The 21848-nt window shown below is 42.2% G+C and overlaps 1 protein-coding gene across 2 annotated transcripts; it reads left to right on the top strand.

The window, feature by feature from the left end:
• The first annotated feature begins 6599 nt into the window (after nucleotides 1-6599).
• On the top strand, nucleotides 6600-21442 carry LOC130107951 (deoxyribonuclease-1-like). 2 transcript variants are annotated; one of them, XM_056274768.1, is made up of 10 exons: nucleotides 6600-6654; nucleotides 13342-13506; nucleotides 14523-14611; nucleotides 16031-16042; nucleotides 17360-17449; nucleotides 18703-18800; nucleotides 19059-19171; nucleotides 19439-19596; nucleotides 19675-19771; nucleotides 20184-21442. In XM_056274768.1, exons 2-10 carry the CDS (start codon nucleotides 13348-13350, stop codon nucleotides 20313-20315), a joined length of 948 nt encoding a protein of 315 aa, XP_056130743.1. In that variant the 5' UTR covers nucleotides 6600-6654; nucleotides 13342-13347; the 3' UTR covers nucleotides 20316-21442. The 2 variants fall into 2 exon arrangements, with proteins under 2 accessions (XP_056130743.1, XP_056130744.1); XM_056274769.1 differs by lacking the exon at nucleotides 16031-16042.
• The last annotated feature ends 406 nt before the right edge of the window (nucleotides 21443-21848 follow it).

The raw sequence follows: 21848 nt of genomic DNA, 5'->3' as shown, positions 1-21848 counted from the left end.
GGTCACTCGTGGGTCGGGTCGGGAACCAATGGCTCGCGAGCATGTCCGGGTCATTGTAAAGGTGAAGAAATCAATTTTATCAGATAGCCAACTAGTTTATCCGCTTCAACCCTTGTAACGGAAAAGATGGCGAAAAGAAAAAAAGACGATGATTACCGTGCATTCCAGGCTGCGTGGACAGAGGAATTTGCATTTGTGGAGAGAGCAGGATCTGCGGTATGTCTAATATGCAATGATAAAATTGCATCGATGAAACGGTCAAATATAAAGCGGCACTTCGATACGCACCATGCTTCATTTGCATCGAAATATCCAGCGGGGGACAGCAGGAAAAGGGCATGCGAGGAGCTACAGCGGAGAGTGCAGACGAGTCAGCAGCAACTACGTGTGTGGACCAAGCAAGGGGACGGGAATTCCGCTAGCTTTGCGGGGGCTTTGGCAATAGTAAGGAATGGAAAGTCATTCACAGATGGCGAGTATGCCAAAACATTCATGCTTGATGTGGCCAATGAACTGTTTGATGACTTCCCAAATAAAGACAAGATAATCAAACGAATAAAAGACATGCCCCTGTCAGCAAGAACTGTGCACGATCGTAGCATCATGATGGCAAATCAAGTCGAGGAAACACAAATTAAGGACATAAACGCCGGGACATACTTTTCTCTCGCGTTAGATGAGTCAACAGACGTTAGCCATCTATCTCAGTGCAGTATCATTGCCAGGTATGCTGCAGGTGACACACTGCGTGAGGAAAGCTTGGCTGTTTTGCCAATGAAAGGGACAACAAGAGGAGAGGATTTATTCATGTCTTTCATGGAGTTTGCTAAAGAAAAAAAACTACCGATGGATAAACTTATTTCTGTCTGTACTGATGGTGCACCCTGTATGTTGGGGAAGAACAAAGGATTTGTAGCGCTTCTCCGTGAACATGAAAAGAGAGCCATCCTAAGTTTTCATTGCATCCCGCACCAGGAGGCGCTTTGCGCTCAGACGTGTGGCCAGGAGCTTGGCGAGGTGATGTCTCTGGTCATTCGAGTGGTCAACTTTATTGTTGCCCGAGCTTTAAATGATCGCCAGTTTAAAGCTCTGTTAGAAGAAGTTGGGAATCATTATCCCGGTCTGCTTTTACACAGCAACGTGCGTTGGTTGTCAAGGGGGAAGGTGCTCAGCCGTTTTGCAGCTTGCCTGAGTGAAATCCGGACTTTTCTTGAAATGAAAGGCGTCAAGCATCCTGAGCTAGACAACACTGACTGGCTCCTGCAGTTTCACTATCTCGTGGACATAACTGGCCATCTGAACCAGCTCAATGTGAAAATGCAAGGTATTGGAAATACAATCTCATCCCTTCAACAAGCAGTGTTTGCATTTGAAAGCAAGCTGGAAGTCTTTCTCAGGGACATTGAAACAGGTCGTCTTCTGCACTTTGAAAGACTGCAACAATTTAGAGATGCATGCTTAGCAAGTGACTCCACTCAACATCTGGATCTCCAGCAGCTAGCTGGCTTTACGTTCAATCTCCTGCAGTCATTCAAAGCACGTTTTGGAGAATTTCGTGCGCGCACTGGTCTTTTCAAGTTCATCACTCATCCACATGAGTGTGCAGTGGACAAAATCGACCTGACATGCATCCCCGGGGTCTCTATCGGAGACTTTGAGCTGGAAGTTGCTGACCTGAAGGCATCAGACATGTGGATGAGTAAGTTCAAGTCACTTAATGGAGAGTTGGAAAGTCTTGCGCGACAGCGAGCAGAGCTGGCGAGGGAACACAAGTGGACAGAAATTAAAAATCTTCAACCTGAAGACCAGCTGATTCTTAAAACTTGGAACGAGCTTCCTGTGACATACCACACAATGCAGCGTGTGAGTATTGCCGTATTGACCATGTTTGGCTCTACATATGCATGTGAACAGTCTTTCTCGCATATGAGGAACATTAAGACCAACCTACGCTCACGTTTAACTGATGGAAGCCTCAACGCCTGCATGAAGCTCAACCTCACCACGTATGAACCAGACTACAAGGCCATCAGCAAAACCATGCAGCACCAGAAGTCGCATTAAAAGTAAGACATATTTAATTTATTATACGTTAAAAATACTATATGGCTCTCAATGAAATATATTTAGAAATATTTGGCTTTTATGGCTCTCCCAGTCAAAAAGGTTCCCGACCCCTGATGTAGTGGGTGTGTGTGTGCATGTGCTCGTAGGGTTAATTTCCTGATTTCAGGGATCCCCCACTTACCAAATCCCACTTTAACCCCTGCCCGTGGCCCATGTGAGGCAGTGCTCTCTTATTTTACTCAACAGCCGGAACCGACCAAATAACGATTAACCCCCCATCTAGTAAGTACCTGGCGACATCAGTCTAAGTCACTGTCCTAAGGTCAGTCAGTCAGTAACCAGGGGCGTGCGCAGGAATTGGAAGTAAACCTCTCATGGGGGGGGGGGCAAACAAACCATGTTAATCCACGGCATATTTAACGTTTGTTTAGTAAGTACTCACATTTTAAACGAAAGGCTTTGCAGTACACTGGTATAGTATAGCATTATTAATAGAATGTGTGTACTACCGCCATCTGCTGGTTGGGTTATTCAATTCGATTCAAAACTTAATTGCAGACTCAGTGTCCATAACAGACAAAGACAAATAGGTAAAAGACAAACCCTAGACAATACACAGAGTAAACACAATAAAACAACATAAATGGAACAAGTCAGTGTGTTAAAAGAAGGCAGCTATACCAGTGGTCCCACTGCCGGGATTGGTAGCGTGTGGCACTGAATCTTATATTAGTTTAACTCTTGATGATTACATCATGAGAGTCATTGAGCCGGCAAATACATTTATATATAAGATTTTTTAGAAGACAGATAGAGAACTGCCTATAACCTGGCTATTTGTTGGGAACGTTGCGTGAGTTGGGCCTATTTTGTGTTATGATAATGCATCTGATCAGATTGCGTATAAAAATATAAAGCACTCATTTGTCAGATAAATAAACATGTGGAAAATATAGAATAAAAACTAACATTGAAACAGTTGGCCCATTTAAAAAATAATATAGTAACACTCACCAGTCCAGAGGTCTATACGACGAGGACGTTGAATGAAGCAATCCACTGATTCCTCCAAACTGAGTGCGTTGGTCAAGTCGGCCTCCACTGTTAACAGCAGAAGTTGCTGCAGACGGCCTTGAGTCATAGTGCTGTGAAGCTTATTCAGCACCCGTTTCCCTCCGCACTGAAACATTGCTCCGCTGTTGCCACTGACACGGAGATGGTAGCTAAAAGCACCAGGGGGTCAAACATGGTAAATTAAATCAATTTCCTGCATTTTGCATAACTTCAACAGGTCAGGGAAGCTGGCACAGTCGGCTGTTCTCTCATCTTGGGGCAGACGATCCAAGTGCCTCATGTTCTCAAGTGTAGCGGCTAAAGCCGAAATCATGTCATCCTGAGACCCATTTGACAAACAGGTGGCGTTGCTGGGCATTTGAATATCCCTCATGAATGGATCCCATCGCTTCCAATAGTCAACAGTCTCCAGAAAAACTCCCTTATTCTCCGGCGTTTCTGGAGACTGTTGACTATTTGAAGCGATGGGATCCATTCATGAGGGATAGTCAAATGCCCAGCAACGCCAATGTATGGCAGAGATCGATGAGGCGAGTGAGGTATTCCTTGTTTCTCTCATTTCAATGTTGTGTCTCTAGTGCTGTTCAGTTGCTGCCTGGCTCAACATTAAGTCTACGTGCTTTTCTTCTCGTTTGAAATGACTGAATTGAGACGTTGATGTGTTAAGTTGATCCCCTGCTGCATGTTTTTTTTTTGGCAACCCCATTTTTCCAGTTAGCACACCCTCTCGTTATAAAAGCAGTCATTAAATGCGGCAGGCAAATAACCTGCATGCCCCCCACCCCCCCACCCGTCGCCCTTGAGGACCATCACTCAACACATAGTCCCCCAAATGTCCAGGATGCCGCCGCTGGCGAACAGACTGCCCAAACCACTGTGTGTCATAGGCCCTCTTCTGCCACGCTCCAGAGCCGGATCGGGGCGGGTGCAGGAGTCTCAGCAGTGCATGTGCAGCTCCACATCTGGTAGACAGCCAGGCCAGTAAAACCATCCCCCGAGGCAGTAGATGGTCTTGGCGTTTCCGTAGTGCCCCGCCCCAACCAAGCCATGGACCATCTGGAGAACCTGGGGACACAGCACATGGGGCACCAATAAATGCAGGAGGCCTGTCACTCCACTGAAACTGCTCTGACCAGAGTGGTGAATAATCATCTACTAGCTAGGGTCTCTGATCCCACTTCTGTGCTTCTACTACTGGACTTCAGTGCAGCCTTTGACACCATTGACTGTATACTATAAAACAGAATAAATTGTAATTTAGGTGTCTCTGGCTTAGCGCTTTCTTGGCTTAAGTCCTACTTATCTAGAAGAACACATTGTCCATCCATCCATCCATTGTCTGAACCGCTTATCCTGCTCTCAGGGTCACGGGGATGCTGGAGCCTATTCCAGCAGTCATTGGGCGGCAGGTGGGGAGACACCCTGGACAGGCCACCAGGCCATCACAAGGCTGACACACACACACACACACACACACACACACACATTCATACCTAAGGACAATTTAGTACGGCCAATTCACCTGACTTACATGTCTTTTGACTGTGGGAGGAAACCGGAGCGCCCGGAGGAAACCCATGCAGACACGGGGAGAACATGCAAACTCCACACAGAGGACGCCCCGGGATGACCCACCAAAGCTGGACTACCCCAGGGCTCAAACCCAGGACCTTCTTGCTGTGAGGCGACCGCGCTAACCACTCCACCACCGTGCCGCCAGAACATGTTGTGTCTGCTATAATAATCCGAATTGTCTGATGTTAAATATTTCGTACCTCAGCGCTCAGTTCTTGGCCCTCTACTTTTCTCTCTTTATAGTTCACCTCTTGGTCAAATTGTACGCAGTCATTGAATAAATGTCCCTTGCTATTTCCATTGGTATGCTGATGATACTCAGCTGTATGTGCCTGTAAGGGCTGATGATCATACTCAAATGAGAAGCCTGCTTGGCTGCTGTGAAAAATTGGATGTCACTAAATTTTCCGCTTTTGAATTCAGATAAAACTGGTCGTTGTTCCTACTAGACACAGACACCAATGTGATCAAGTAAAAATAATAATCTACAACTCTGTGGCTTCACAAAGAGTGGCAGCCCAAAATCTCGGTGCTACATTTGATCCCAGCCTTTCCTTTGATAAACACATTAAAGAAATCACCAAGACTACCCCCCCCACTTACGTAACATAGCTAAATTTGGTCTTTCCTGTCCATGACTGACGCAGAGACTCAATTACTGTAACGTTCTGTTTTCAGGTCTGCTACATGCTGTCCATTTGCATTTTAAAACCGAGAGATATCTTCAGTCTCAACTGACTGCAGGTATCCCCACCCTTATAGTACAGTGGCATAACGACCAAAACCAACGATCAGTTTCATATGCAAACCATTAACTAGAGTTTTGATGGCCATGTGTACTATTCACAGAGGATCTGGGAATGTTTGCAATCACTGTAAGATCCCCTCGGTTCAGGGATGGTTGTTCCCTCTTCCCATAGATGGCCTCTGCAAAACGCCGCTGCTTGGCTCATTACTGGGCCAAAGAGGCACGACCATATTACCCCTGTGCTTGCCTCCCTACACTGGCTCCCTGTTATATTTTGAATTGATTCAAAAAAATGTATAGCTCACTTTTAAGACTTTAAATTGTTTTTACGTACATTTGTGATTTGTTGACCTCGGTATATGCCCTCTCAACCATTAAGATCCCAGGTCTCGGTTGGTTTCAAAGTGATATCAGGCTTTTGCTGTTAGGACCTCTACACTAAGGACCTCTCGTCCTGTTGAACTAAACAAAAAAAAAACAACAAACAAAAACAAGTCTCTAGCTTCTTTTAAATCTCGTCTTAAAACTTTACTTTTTTTATGAAAGCTTTTACAAATGTTTAATATTTGTTTTTATTTATACTGTTTTTATTTTTACAATTACTTATTTGGTCTTACTCTTATTTTTGCCTTGTCTTTTTTTTTTCCGTGAAGCACTTTGTAACATTGTTTTAGAAAAGTGCTATGAATAGATTATTATTATTTGACTCCCCGTTCAAACCAGCGTTCCTCCCTATCGAGGATGTGCACATCCTCCTTCTTGAAAGAGTGGCCACTGGCCTGTAGATGGTGGAGTCTTGGCCTGACAAGGCAGCGCTCCTGTGTTGTGCCATCCTCTTAGCCAGCGTCTGTTTAGTTTCCCCTCATTCTTCTCTCAGTTTACTGGTGGATCGCAAACAACTTTAAGGTGCATACCGCCACCTACTATACAAGAGTGTGTAACATCATGTCATTTTACCCTATTAAATTCTACCCATCAACCTCGTGTTACTTCCTCCTCAGCACATTAAGCACGGGGCTTAAACTAGAATGTGATGGGCGTGGCTTACATAGGAAGGTGTGGATAGGGGGAGGAGGAGTGTAAACTGATACCATAAGGCCTACACCCTGAAACTGACAATCACACACTTGCTTTTGGACGGAACAGGAAAGATTTGACCCCCGCTGACTGGGTTGGTGATATCTGTTAAGGTAAGAAAGGCACACTCACTGAGAAAGTTTATGTTCGTTATCAGGACTAAGGCACTGAAAGATGGAAGGGCTTTTCTCTGTGCAGATGTTTGGGGAGTATGGTATTTCTGCCTATGGTTTCAGGTGTTTGTGTGTGTGTGTGTGTGTGTGTGTGTGAGAGAGAGAGAGAGAGAGAGAGAGAGAGAGAGAGAGAGAGAGAGAGAGAGAGAGAGAGAGAGAGAGAGAGAGAGAGAGAGAGAGAGAGAGAGAGAGAGAGAGAGAGAGAGAGGAGAGAGAGAGAGAGAGAGAGGAGAGAGAGAGAGAGAGAGAGAGAGAGAGAGAGAGAGAGAGTAAATGTGGGTTATTTGCATGAGGCTATTCTGTTTTGTGGAGCGTTTGAATTCCTTCCAGGTGATGTTAGCACTGAGCTAGCACTGAGTATGTGTGAACATGACTGCCTTGTTGTTGTAGCCTTTTGTCAGTGTATAATCCACTGCTCGTCACTGGGCAAACAACAGACCATCACCATTCTAAAACAGCTTCTTGCCCGGTAACACAGTAAAGTCAGCTGATTAATGTTGTGATGAGCGCCTACTGTGGTGGCTGGATAAAACCGCTTCCTCTTCTGACTGCTACTTGTTGCCATTATGTTTGTGTGACGCATTTACACAGGAGCTGTCCAGTACAAGTGTCAGTACAACCAGAACAAGTGTCAGTACAACCAGTACAAGTGTCCAGTTCATCCACAGTCTTCTATTTTGGGCTGCTGGGAGCCGGCCTGAATGACAGTTTACTACTGTTGGTCACCAAGTAGTTCCACTGAAAGGCATCCATAGGATATTTGCCTTGCTCGAGGACACTACAACAACAGTGGTGGTCGGATAGGGGAATTGTCTGAAGTTTCCCCTTTTCAGTTGTATGAGAAGGGGACTCGGGAGTAGTTGTAGATGCTCTTTCTGTGGTCAGGTCCTTTCTATCACAGGGCTCATCATATTTCATCCACAGACAGTCTGAGTGGGGGTAACAAAATGCTTGTTTGTGTGTTTACACACACATTAAAATTTTGTGAAGATTCAAACACATCCCCAGTTCTTCACATTTTAACGGTAGGCTGTCAGCCATGGCACGTAGTGCTAAGGCAGCGACGGTCCTCCGTGTCAGACACCCGTCTTTTGCTCAGGATCAGAAAAGAGCAATGTGTTTAGAGGGTAGAGTTCGAACACTTAAGATCTTGCTTGTATTGTGTTTTTAATATCATCGGCCAACATTTTCAGCTCATTTAGCCTCTTGCTCAGACACAAACAAGTTCTCTGTTATGGGGAGCTTCTTGTGGTCAAGTTTGTCCAGATGTAAGTCAGGTATGGACAACAGCAGTCATAATATTGAGAATGCTGAACATGTGACAGAGACAGCAACAATGAAAGATAGGGCTGGGATTTTTTTTTCTTTGGAATTGTTTTGGTCAAAGTAATGGGTGGGAAATTATATTACTCAACGAGCAGTCAACAGGGACGAAATAACATGAGTAAATGGTTAAATAAACACATCAACCATGCATGTAGACCTTTTGGGTTTACTGGATGTATACATTTCTCTAGCGTTGCAAACACCCAAGGCTGGCCTATGTAGTTTACTACTGCTGGCCACTAATGCTGGTTAGATTCTTGGTTCCTCGCAGCAAAAAAATGTCAAGGTGTCCCTGAGCAAGACGCCTAACCCTTAACTGCTCCCAATGGAGCTGGTTGTTACCTTGCATGGTTGACACCACTATCGGTGTGCGAGTGTGTTTGTGGGTGAATGTGAGGCATTAATTAGTTGTGAAGCACTTTGAGTGTCTGCTGCAGATAGTAAAGAGCTGTATAAAATGTAATCCATTTACCATTTATGTGCTTTTGGCTTAAATGCCTTGCTCATGGGAGAAGTGTTAATAATTTAGTCCAGCTCAGGGATAAGGATATGATATTCTGAGTGCTGTGAACATTTCGTTGGTCGATCAATGTCATTGAGTTTTAAACCAGAAAATAAAGTCACGCAACCGGTCTCACTACCTCCAGCCAGGGAAGGGTTGACAGGACTGGGAGCTTTGGGACCTTACTGGCTGGCTGGCTGGATGATTCACTGGAGAGCAGTATATCCAGCCATCGTACGATATGACAGGAAAAGATTTTGTAGTTAGTCAGCAAACAAGATTGCTTGGTGGCAGGTTAACTGACAGGCTAGCTAGTTGCCTGACTAGTTTAGACACTTCACTTGCAGGCTAGTTGGCTAGATAAGCTAACTTCACGGCTGTCTGACTGTCGGGTCTGGATCTGCTCATCTTTGTGTAGAGGTTGGGTTAGAATGAACAAAAAATTGGTTTTCTTTCTGTCTTCCTCCCCCTCTCCTCCCTCCTAGCCTGTCCTTCAAGCTCTAAATTGGCCTCCGGTTCTTGCAGCATATCTGTAAGCTGACTCAACATGCATGAGGTCCTCCCCCACCACAAGCTCCACTACATCAGTCAAACTACACACATCAGTCAAACTATACACACTGACTGCTTAGAAACACACTGTTCAATCTCATTGTTGCCCTCTCTCTGACAATGAGAAGGTATAGACAAAGCCTTTTCATGCATAACAGGAGAAGGCTCTGAAATTGTCCTGTACTTTAGGCTTGAGGTCTTCACTAAGAAAGTAGCCATAAAACATTGGTCATTGCAAGATACTAAAGGTCAGTAGTGCACCTTGTGAAAATATCAATGAAAACACTGATTCAGGGTATGGTGCTTACATTTCTTTTTTGGAATTTCCCCCCCTTTTTCTCCCCAATTGTATCTGGCCAATTACCCCACTCTTCCGAGCCTTCCTGGTCGCTGCTCCACCCCCTCTGTCGATCTGGGGGGGAGGGCTGCAGACTACCACATGCCTCCTCCGATACATGTGGAGTTGCCAGCTGCTTCTTTTCACCTGACAGTGAGGAGTTTCACCAGTGGGACATAGCATGTGGGAGGATCACGCTATTCCCCCCAGTTCCCCCTCCCCCAAACAGAGGAGGTGCTAGCGCAGCTACCAGGACATGTACCTACATCTGGCTTCCCACCTGCAGACACGGTCAATTGTGTCTGTAGGGATGTCTGACCAAGCCAGAGGTAACACGGAGATTCGAACCGGGATCCCCATGTGGGTCAGCAACAGAATAGACTGCTATGCTACCCGGACGCCCCAGTGGTTACATTTCTATATATAATGTCTAATTATAATCATCAGTATCATTATGCATAGTTTGATGTGCATCAAAGTAATCTGATTTGAAACATGATTTTTGACAAGGTGCATAGTATGTTGTCTCATAGCCATGTTAAGACCAAAGTACTGTTTTTTTCCCACATCGTCTTTCCCTTTGTGTATGCACAGGATTGTGACATATAGAGCATGCCAACTCATTGTGTCTGACCTGTTATATTATTGACTCATGGAAACTATGGGAAGTTTTGACACAAGGGAACAGGTGTCATTCAGAATGCTTTGGGTTCATCTCCCGAAGCAGGGGAAAATGTGTTGCCGAATTTTGCAAAAAACCCAGCAGATTTTTTTATCTTGAATGTAACTAAGGGAGAAGGTCTTACCCAGGTATTCTTACTAGAATCCTTTTAAAATCAAATGTTTTTAAATTAAATCTTAATATTCACTGTTTTTTTCTAATGTGGTCTATAGCTATTACAAATAAAGTTCCTCAAATGCTTACTGAAGGGTGTGGAGAGATTATGAAAACCAAAAAATAAAAATAGCAAGCTGTAAAATTGCTGGATGTTGTGAAAGGAGTCTCGGTTATAAATCAACATAATTTGCTTCACTAGAAACCTTTCTTTTCAAAATGAACCTTCCTTTCCAGATAGCAGTTGCATGCAGGAGGAATAACAGTTGACATTAGGTCCATAGAGACAGACGGCTCTGTTTCACTCTGAGATCAGTCCATACGTAATCAAAGAAAGTTGAATTAGTTCATCTGGACACAATTTTTACTGACTTCTTTTGATTTTCTTACCTGGATTATTGCGCATGCATAAAGACTCTTTCAGTAATGTTTCACAGTAACCTGCTTTGCAACAGGTACTGTATGCTGACACTGCTGGGACTGAGCTAAGCATGTATGTACATGTACACACACAGACACGCAAATGACAGTTGAAGGCTGTATTGTGATACTGTCCCTGGAGCCACACCTGGCAGTCACCTGTTGACCACACCTCCATTCATGTGTGGCTGAAAGTGAGCGTGTCTTTATTCAGGCAACCCCTTGTTTACCTGTGGATTCACAAATGGAAAAGTACTTATAGTACAAAATAATGCTCTGTCCGTCTTTACACTGCAATGGTACTGCGTTTGTAATCGGGTGACATATGTTCACACTGAAATCAATTGCTCATGTCTGAGGAGATGTGACTAGGGGGCACGCTGGGGGCTCTCGTCATTAATACAGTTGATGAAGAGCCAGCAGCTGTCCTGTATTCATTTCTTCCCCTGTTCCTGGGGTATTACACGTTGTGTTGTAACTCTCCTGATAACACTACAGGCTACTTGGGTAATCTGTTCAGGGTAATGTGACGCATGGTGTCCTTTAAAATATTTAACTTACTAAAGGTCAGAGCTATTGGCAAATGGGATCCAAAACTCCCATTCATTTTCACAGAGTGGAAAAATCAAATATGTCCAGATGCACACTGAGCAACACAAACTGACTTCACCACATTTAATGTCTATTATCAGCACATCTGGAATGAAGAATTGTATCATAGGTATGCTGGCTGAAAACAAGCACACAGATACTTTAAACTGTAATGTGTCCAAAGTAGTTTGAACTCATTTCAAACGTAAAGCATGCTACTTTAAAAATGTGCTGATGTTTTATTCAACTCTGAAATTCTCTATACATTTTCAAAATATTTAACTTTTGCGTCCACATTTTTGCCATCGAAATAAACATAATAATGAACAACATAATAAATAACATAATAAACATATTTGCCATAATAAAAATTAACACAACGCAGAGACACTAGTCTTAACCAGGGCGTGCAGGAGATATCCCTATAGACTAGGAGGGCCGAGAGAGAAAGAATTCTGGTTAATATATAGATATAATCATTTACAACACTATGGTATGGGGGACCATGGCCCTGCCTGGAGCTGTGCCGGAAGAGGAAACACGGAGGGCGGTCAGACAGGATGCGGAAACGGGGCAGGCTAAGCTAACCGCTAGCTCATGGAGATCGGCAGTTACGATAACACCGAGGGCGGTCTGGCGGCGGCCTCGCCTAGCCTTGACTGTGTTTCTAGTGTGGTCGTGTGGAGTGTGGGGAGGTGTGTCGAATGTGTCTGTCTGGGAGAGCTAGCCTTGGACCGTCTGAAGGAGCTTGGTCTGCTGCATCCTGTGGGCCCGAGGACCACGGCCCTGACCGGAGCTGCGCCCAAAGAGGAAACACCGAGGGCAGTCTGACAGGATGTGGAAGCGGGATAGGCTAAGCTAACTGATAGCCCATGCAGACCGGCACTTCCGACAGTCACCCTGGCTGGTGTTCGTTCTCCTGGACACTGATTTTTTTTTTATTTTTTTTTTTAGTTTAGATATGTGTTAGTTTGGATCTGAGAAGTAAGTTTCACTTGAACATTGGGGGGGACACATTTAGTGGGGGGTCAGGAGGTCCTCCCCCTGGACATTTTGAGCATCACACATTTAATTTCCTGCATTCTGGTGAATTTGTATGCACCGATTTGCTCTTTTTCTACATCAATTTATTGTGGAAATGTCTTACTTATGTAAAAGAAAAACAACTTTCAGATAGGCTAGCCTATATTGACACAAAAAGGAAAATAATGAAGTAGACTGTCATTATGTATTTCAAATATTTATTCTCCTTCAGCTATTGTTTACAAACAGTTGGATTCACAAAAATAACAATACTTCACTTTGTATTTAACATAAAGATTAGTCTAATAATCACTATACAATGTCTGTTCCAAAAAAAGGAAAATAAAAAAATATGTTAATAATCTGTTTCTCTTGGGGCTACTGTTAGCAAGTGCTAGCTAGCTAGCTAGCTAGTTCGTGAGGGTGTCTGAACTGATAACCCCAAACACAAGTTATAAACTAGATAAGGCTATAATTCATCCGGAAATACATAAGAAAATCTAACTCAGAAACCCCAAAGGTAAGAAAGGGTGGTGTACTGGGCTAGACAAGCAAGCTGGCTAGCTACGTTACTTACACTTGCTTACACCATCATTCATGCTCCAGTCTCCTGGTTGTCAGGAGCAACTGCAAGACAGCAAAGAGGTCGGCAATCCCAGTGGCAAGGTTAAAATGGTATGGTCCAAGCATAGGGGTGTATGAAATCGTTGGAAAACAAGTATGAATGACATTTTAAGTAGTTTGTGTTGTTATTTTACCTTTTTTGGCAAGAGAGTTAACATTATCATTCATGATATATTTTTTGGGGGGGACAAATTCACCTCTTCTAAATATTAAGGGGGACATGTCCCCCCTGACCCCCCCATAAATTACGCTCATGGTTTGGATATATGTATTCTTGTAGTTCTTGTAGTTTTTGGATGTGTTTTTGTCTTTGTGTTGCACTGCTGTGGGCTGGGAGAAACGATGTTTCGTAGTGCATGCAATGAAATGACATAGTATTCCTGATGATGATCAAGTTTATGTTTTTGTTTCCCACAGACAGCCATGAGGTGGTACCCTGCTCCTCCTCTGCTGCTCCTCCTCTCCCTCCTGTTAGGGAGGTCATGGGGTCAAAGCCCAGGGTTCAGGATCTGTGCTTTCAACGTGCAGAACTTCAATGACGCCAAAGCATCGGATGCCAGGATTGTGCATGTTTTGATACGGGTAGGAAATGCATTCATGCACACAAATGCATGCAAAATCAACCCCACACACACACACACACACACACACACACGTATACCCTTAGTTATACAGTGTTATGTCATTATTGTAATGCAAATAATATAGCTGCCATTCGAAGTAGGACGTTTTGTTTTGCAATAGAAATAGGTGATGTGGGTTAAGTTGTGAGGGGGAGGTGGAGGTTCAATTCTTCTCTTTTCTGTCCTCTTCAGTTTTTAAGTCACTATAAAAAGCTGATAAAATGCTTTAGATTAACAGAAGGTGTCCCCCTTCTTCGTCACCCTTGATGTTTTTCTACTTACATTTGTAATAGTGAAAACAATCTGCAGCAGGAATTCTAGTGTCCTATTTTTCATCCACCGGTTGTTTGACTTCCTGTTTGTCTGTAAGCCTGTCCCAATGTTGTTTGTCTACCTTGGTGATGTTTTAGTATGTTGACAACGTTCTACTGTAGTTCAGATGTTGGACAGTTTTTCTTTAAGCTTGTTCATCTGTCTCTCAAAAGTATTTTCCTGACTGTCTTCTTAACTACCTATTTGATTTCCTGGCAAAATAATTTTTTTTCCTACCGATGCCAGCAATCATATTGAATTTTTGCCCAATCCTAAACAAGCTCAATACTGTTATTCTGCCCTCGCTGAGGAACAACTTGGCAGATAGTGAAACTTGTCCACACATTCTTGTATATTGAACAGATTTTATTGCAGCCTACCATCCAGAGGAATAGTATGCCAGGAACTCAGTAAACTATGACAAACATAAATTTTTATATATACATATATCTGTGATGGCCTGGCGGCCTGTCCAGGGTGTCTCCCTGCCTGCCGCCCAATGACTGCTGGGATAGGCTCCAGCATCTCCGCAACCCTGAGAGCAGGATAAGCGGTTTGGATAATGGATAGATGGATATCTGTCTTCATGACTAGTTGTCTGTCTACTGTCTGTCCACCTAACTATCTGCCTGTCTCATGGACTATCTGTCTGTCTGTCTACAGATTGTGTCTCGCTGTGACATCATCCTCCTGCAGGAGGTGAAGGATCCTCAGGGTTCAGCCATTAAGACTCTTCTGGTGGCTGTCAACAGGTATAGTGCAAGGTACTGAAGTTTAGACTGGAACACTGTTGACCCACGCTTAGCATCAACTATTAATGCTTTTGGACACCATATTGACTTATTGGTATTGTGTCAACTTTAAAGCCTCATTTGGTTCCAGTGGGTTTAAAAACTGCTGAAAACGGGGATTGCTGGTTCAAATCCCTGTGTTACCTCCGGCTTGGTCGGGCGTCCTACAGACACAATTGACTGTGTCTGTGGGTGGGAAGCTGGATATAGGTATGTGTCCTGGTCACTGCACTAGCGCCTCCTCTGGTTGGTTGGGGCGCCTGTTCGAGGGGGTGGGTGCTGGGGGGAATAGCGTGATCCTCCCATACGCTATGTCCCCCTGGTGAAACTCCTCACTGTCAGGTGAAAAGAAGCAGCTGGCGAATCCACATGTGTCAGAGGAGGCATGTGGTAGTCTACAGCCCTCCCCGGATCAGCAGAGCGGGTGGAGAAGAGACCGGGACGGCTCGGATTAGTGGGGTAATTGGCCGGATTCAATTGGGGTGGAAAAGGAGGGACCACCCCCCAAAAAATAAACTGCTGAAAAAAAAGGAAAATTCTCTTGTGCGTCATCATTTACACCTGAAACATCTTTTTGCATCTTGAAGATTTACATGCAAAGTAAAGTCCTTTTTGACACTTTCTCTTTAGTGTGTTAAAGACAATAGCTAATCCAGGCATATTCAAATCATAAATATTTTATAGTTGCTCATTTTAATGGTTGCTCATTTTAATGGTCGCTATCAGGTAGGACTTTCCAGAAAAACATGGTGAATAACTTTTTACATCTTCACCATAACAGCTCAAGTGTGGCACTCCTACACATTACACTTTTGCAAATAATCTAAGCTATTGACGTTTTGGTATTGAAATTTTCATCAGAACAAACAGCCAATAGATTAGATTAAGGGGTATGCATATATATGTTAGAGAGAAAACAATGTTAAATGAAAACACATTTTATTCGGTGCCAGATGATGGATTCACAAAGATTTAAACTGTTCATCCAACTATTGCTCTTTTACTGGTATTGGATCCACTGTCCAGTGATGTACGGTGATGTCCCACCCTCATAACTCAAAACACTTGGAAAGGAGGTCAATTCCCTTCCCTGTTTATCCTGGGGTTGTACACTGTAAAAAAAATGACAGAACCTTCATTCTCAGCTATTTCTTTACCGGATGTGACAACCCTCTCATATGTAATTTGTAGTACTTCAGCTGTGAAGAAAATCTCTCTCTGAAATTAGTCAATTAGAAGTGAATTCTAGGCATTACTTCCACATTTCTACTTCTACTGCTGATTAAATACAGGTAGTATTTAGTATATAAAGGTAGTATTTAGGTATATAAATCAGTATGCAATAACAATAATGACGCGTTTTCTGTCTGCCCACAACAGGGACAATGAAAGGTACAGTACAAATTATAATAACAATTACAATCTCAATAATCACAATCATCCTAATGATCTTTCTGTAAATTAAAAAATGTATTAAATTCTGCATGTCATTATGACTTGGAATTGGGATTTGTCCTGTCTGGCAACCTACAGCTTTCTCACAGTCAGTTATAGCAGGGTTCTGTCATTTCTGCCATTCACATTCTGTTTTAAGTTTTTGCTTGATGACTGATTTGTTATTTGTTGGTAAGTATCTCTAATTCAAATAAAGGCTTTTGATGTTCAGTCTTCTTATAGGTGAGAGGGATGGCAGAACTACATAATTTAACTCACCCATGAACAGGTCTATGTCAGTGTTTGAAAAATCACTCATTAATTTGTTTTAATCAGCCTGGGGGTGTCAAATGGGTGGTGCTTGCTACACAGGATAGTACAATGAGTGCCAAAAAGTTCACTGGACATTATGTGAAGGCTGATTTTTGTACAATCCTTTGTAACCAAAAACTGGCACTACTTGTCTCGGTGCAGCAAATCACAGGCAAAGTAAAAAAACTATTTGAAAATACTATTCAACCATCTGATTGATGAATGGAAATGCGACTGGTGGAGATAACCAGATATCCCATTTATTTTTGTTTGTTCATTCCTTCAGAAAAAAAAAATCCAAGTTTTATTTAAATAACAAGACAATGGGGGTATCATTGCCCTGTCTGCCTCTTCTGCTGGCTACAAGTCCTTCTGATGATTGTGCTCCCATGTAGGCATAAAATGACTACTGCTATTGTACCATTGCAAACTTATTTATCCAATCCCTAAAATATTGAAACATTTTGAAAAGAAACATCAGTGCTTTCTCTGATTGTTAACATAGGGAGCCTTAAAGGGTTCCCAGGGGAACACCTTCATAAAGGGTTCATATACCCTGTAGGTACTTCCAGTGACTACTAACATATGGATGTCCTTAAGGAAATCTTTTGGTAATGTTTCCTCTTGTGAGGAATTCTGAAATATTAGATTATAGAATAAATTAGTTAACAGACATTAGTGAAGAAGATTTTGTTGAGCGTTCATTCTTTTTTCAGGACTACCCTGCTTTTTATTCACATAGGTCCACACACACACCAACCACTTAGCAGCTCAGAACAGCTAGTCTTCTACTATTGGTTAAGTAGCTTGCTCAAGGGTACCCCAGCAACTGCTGAGGGGAAACGAGAGCATTCTATATAATTTCAGTGACAAAAATTGGTGTTGGGAAGCAATTTTTAATCTCGGTGTTGTGGAAGAGAATGCTACTTCTGTATTGTAACAAATACTGTGTCCGTCTGCCAGGTATGATGACAAATATACATACCAGTCTGTCTCAAGCAAGGGTCTGGGAAACTCAGCCAATGACATGCAGCAGTATGTCTTCCTCTACAGGTAAGATGTTAGTATTTACTGTACTGAAACTATGTTCATATTTAGACAGCGGTTAGTCTGTCCACAAAGGCACCAGTTAGATCTGCAAACAAATCTATAAATGGTTTATATCTTGTGGTGTTGTTGGGATTTTGTATTGTTGTATTTTAGTGCTGTTGGATTTTTGTTTTGCTGTATTGTAGTGTTGTATTGTAGAATTGTGTTGTAGTTTTATTGTATTGTAGCATTGTAGTTTTGTTGCAATGTTGGAGTGATGAGATGGAAAACCATGCTTGTGCTTTCTAAGTACTTTTGCAATAAGAAGCTTCAGAGCTTGGCATCGATCTAGACTTTAATTGCAAGTAGATAAACTAATTTCATGAATCAGAATCAGAATTGGAATACTTTATTCATCCCCGAGGGGAAATTGGGTTCTATTACAGACACTCACGCTCTAGTAAGAAAAAAACTCATTACTAATAAGATACAAGATAACAAGAAAATAGAAACAAATAGAAACACGAAAAACAGAAACAAATAGAAATAAAAGATAAAATAAGAAATAGAAATAAGAACAACAAGCATGGCGTATACTGTACTACCTCAGCACAAAACAAACAGCATCATCCACTTTGCCAGGTTTGCATCTATAGCACTGTGCCCAAGCGGGTTTTGCATTACAGGACATCATGACTAATGTAATTGTCTGTTTTTTGATCGTTATTTTAATGAAACTACCTGAAATGAAACTGGAATTATTTTTCCCTAAGTTGGTGAAGAGTGAATCTTCATTTCTCAAATATTGCACATTTTACCTCCATGGAGCCATATATTTTGATTGTATTTATAGAATTGTAAATAGCTACTTCATGTCAGTAATGATGGACAGCCTTTTTGATTGGCTGGTGGTCTCTAGGTTTTTTTGCTCTGATTGGCTGAACATTATTATGGAGCCAGCCTCAGGTGTGTTTGGATACTAATCTTTGTAGATATATATTTTTGATCTTGAAGAAGATTTTTTCCAGAACCCCATCACTTAAAGGGATGGACCGTGAGTGTGTGAAACGTTTTCATTATTTTCCATGAATACATTTTACCTCCACCCTCAACTCTGAAGTCAAAACACACACCTCATGTGGAGGTTCCTTTGCTATGAACTGAAATGGTAGTAATGCAAGAGATTTTACCAAAGTAGTAAACTTCTGTTTTTGAGTAGTATCTTTTCAAACTTATGCCACTGCCCCACCACATCCCCCACTCATCCGTGCCAACAGGGAGGAGATGGTGAGTGTAATGGGTCAGCACCAGTACCAGAAGAATCACTCCTTTATCAGAGAACCATTTGCAGTCCACTTTCACAGCAAAAGAACCGGTCAGTGAAACACAAAATGTGCTGACAAATGAGTACAAAGCAAGAAAATAGTACTTAATAAAAACCAGTCATATCTGGTCTCTGTCTGTCTGTCTGTCTCTCTGTCTCTCTCTCTCTCTCATTCAATGAGCTTTGTTGGCATGACAGACTGTACATGTGCATATATTGTCAAAGCGTAGAAAATTCTTCACATTAAACATTTTCTGTACTGTCTGAACAATTTCTGCTGTAACTCTTTCTCCCTCTCTTTATGAGCAGCGATCAGGGACTTTGTCCTGGTTCCTCTCCACACAGCACCCCACCAGGCCGTTCAGGAGATTGACCGACTCTATGATGTCTATGAGGAAATCACCAAGAAGTGGAAAACCCAGGTAACGAAGTAGAGAGGCCGACTTGTAAACTTGTCAGCTTACATCTGCAGACCAGATTGAACTATTGGGGACTATATTTTGGGAATAATATCCACTCAGTAGAAATTGTAAACTATTATGAATAAACATGCATGTGGTTCTACCTGCACACACACGTGTGTGTGTGTGTGTGTGTGTGTGTGTGTGTGTGTGTGTGTGTGTGTGTGTGTGTGTGTGTGTGTGTGTGCGTGTGTGTGCGTGTGTGTGTGTGTGTGTGTGTGTGTTCAGAATGTAATGTTTCTAGGGGACTTCAATGCAGGCTGTGCCCACATGACCCATTCCAATAGGAAACAGATCCGACTATACACCAAGAAGGGTTTCTATTGGCTGATAGGAGACAAGGTGGACACTGTGGTATACGACACCACTGACTGTCCATATGACAGGTATGGCAGTGGTGCTGGTGGGTGGGGCAGGTGAAAGGAGCAACAGATATTGTTCTTGATTCATATTTTATGTGTTAGGATTGTGGTGCATGGGACTCCCTTCCTGAAGACGATTAAGCCAGCCTCAGCTAAAGTCTTTAAGTTTTCCCAGGAGTTCAAACTGCCCATGGACCGGGTGAGCCTCCACCTTCTCTTTCCTCCATAATATCTCCATTTACACTCAGTCCCTACCAAGATGGGTTTTTATGCATATATTTTTTGTTGATATTGCTCAATGTTTTTTTTCTTCTTCGCCAGCCTCTTTTTCTTATGAAAAACATTGTATTCATGTCCTTCTATGTTTATGTTGGACATCTGACCAAGGCTAATACCAATTCCAAGTGTGTGTAACCTTATTTGGCTGTAAATGAACCTCACTAGGAGTTCTCTCTGACTTTTTAATTTTCCCCTGTCTCTTTTTTTTTTGTGTGTGTCTTAATCACTGTCCCTGCCTCCCTTTATTTCATTGCCATGTACCTCTCTTACTGACCTGTTGCTCTCGTTTATCTTTCTGTCCTATTCTAATTTCTGTTGCTACTGTCTGCCAGGTGCTGAAGGTGAGCGACCACTACCCTGTGGAGGTGGAGCTTCGAAGCTCTGCTCATCTGGTTCAAACCATGCCTCTCGTGATCCTCCTTGGTCTCTCTGTGATTGTGCAGGCTTCCCTGAAAGCTCTATGATCATTTGGTTGAGTCTTGCATGTATCTGGTATAGAGCTACAGGTTGGGTTGATGGAAATGTGATTCAGCCAAATTCCATTGAGTACAAACACAAGACTAACTGTCTTATGAATTGCAGCATGTGTTACATGTATGCAATCAACATGATACTATATTTACCTCTGCCATTCTGTGGATGTAGTTGGCCAAAATCTTTTTAATATGGCTGAATATTTTTTTTTAAGTATTGGTTCAAATGACCCTCAGGGGAAATGAAACTCTCAGTCTTTGTAAATGTTACTGCAATACTCTACCCAGTGATAATTTTAAGGTCCATTTTATTCTAAAAACCCACAGCTGGTAATAGAAAATGAATAGAAATAATGATAAAGCATTGAAAGTGTTGAGCCAACTGCTGCTTACCCAAGGGAAATTTCTAATCTCTAAATCAATACAAAGTACAGCTAATATTGAGCTGTCATCACTACTGATACCATGGTTATTGAGCTTTGAAGAACCAAACTGCACTGCTGTTCTAGTACAACTCTTAAATGTTATCAATGTGAATGGTAATGACAAAGTTGTAGATTTTGTAACAAGTAAAATTATCCTAACAAAACAATGTAATAATTTATCATCCACCTCAGGAGTAACAATGCTTTTATCAGAACAAGAAATACAGTATACTCAGATAAACTCTTAAGTTATCGTTCTCTTTTCAATACTCAAACACTTCCTGATGTTGTTGTTTTTTTGTTGTTTTTTTTTGTTTTTAATTTGGCTTTGTAGACTCATTAGCCATCTGTAAAACTTTAAAAAAAACGTCATCTTCACAAAACTTTGTTTATTACATACTTAAATGTCAAACGGGTAACCTATGATCTCTAACTGATTACATTTTGGAAGCAATCTGCAGGCGCCTGATGGATTTTTGTCTTATTCAATTTGTCTGTCTGATGGCTTAGTGTCCGCAGGATTTAGTCTAGGTTTGAATTCTTGCCTTAAGCCTCTATGGCGTTCTTGATATGTTCAACAAAAACTGTTTTATAATGTACATAGACTGATGTAAATACTTGAAATATCATATTTCAGAATCTTTTTTTGGGATATTTTTGCACGTTTGTGTATTTTTAATATTCATTAAAGTTTTAACATCAAATTGAATGAGTGAGTTATTTTCGCTGCGTTTATGTCTTATGGCGAAAGATTACATTTATGCTTGCACGGACACAAATGGGGGATATTCTACAAAAATCATTTAAAGATGTAATTTGTGTATTTTTGGTACGTATGCACACTGGAGTTGGTCTCAATACCGCCGCTGAGTCGCGACGGTTCGCTCCTTTACACTTTATAAAACCACCGAGGAAGACGAGCCAGCTCCTCGCGGTGGCTGATAGTTCACCAGCCTAGATCGGACAGAAGCTCCTCCTTGCCTTTCCTCTCAACCAATGAGATCCATCGCTGGCTTGTATCAAACCCACTATTTCTAAACCGGAAAAGTCAGTAATATGTTACATGCAACATTGCGGAGATTAGGTTTGGGTTTAGGGT

This window comes from Lampris incognitus, chromosome 2, assembly GCF_029633865.1.
Source record: "Lampris incognitus isolate fLamInc1 chromosome 2, fLamInc1.hap2, whole genome shotgun sequence".
Taxonomy (NCBI): Eukaryota; Metazoa; Chordata; class Actinopteri; order Lampriformes; family Lampridae; genus Lampris; species Lampris incognitus.
The sequence above is the reverse complement of the archived record's forward strand: the minus strand, read 5'-3'. Positions and strand labels throughout refer to the sequence as shown.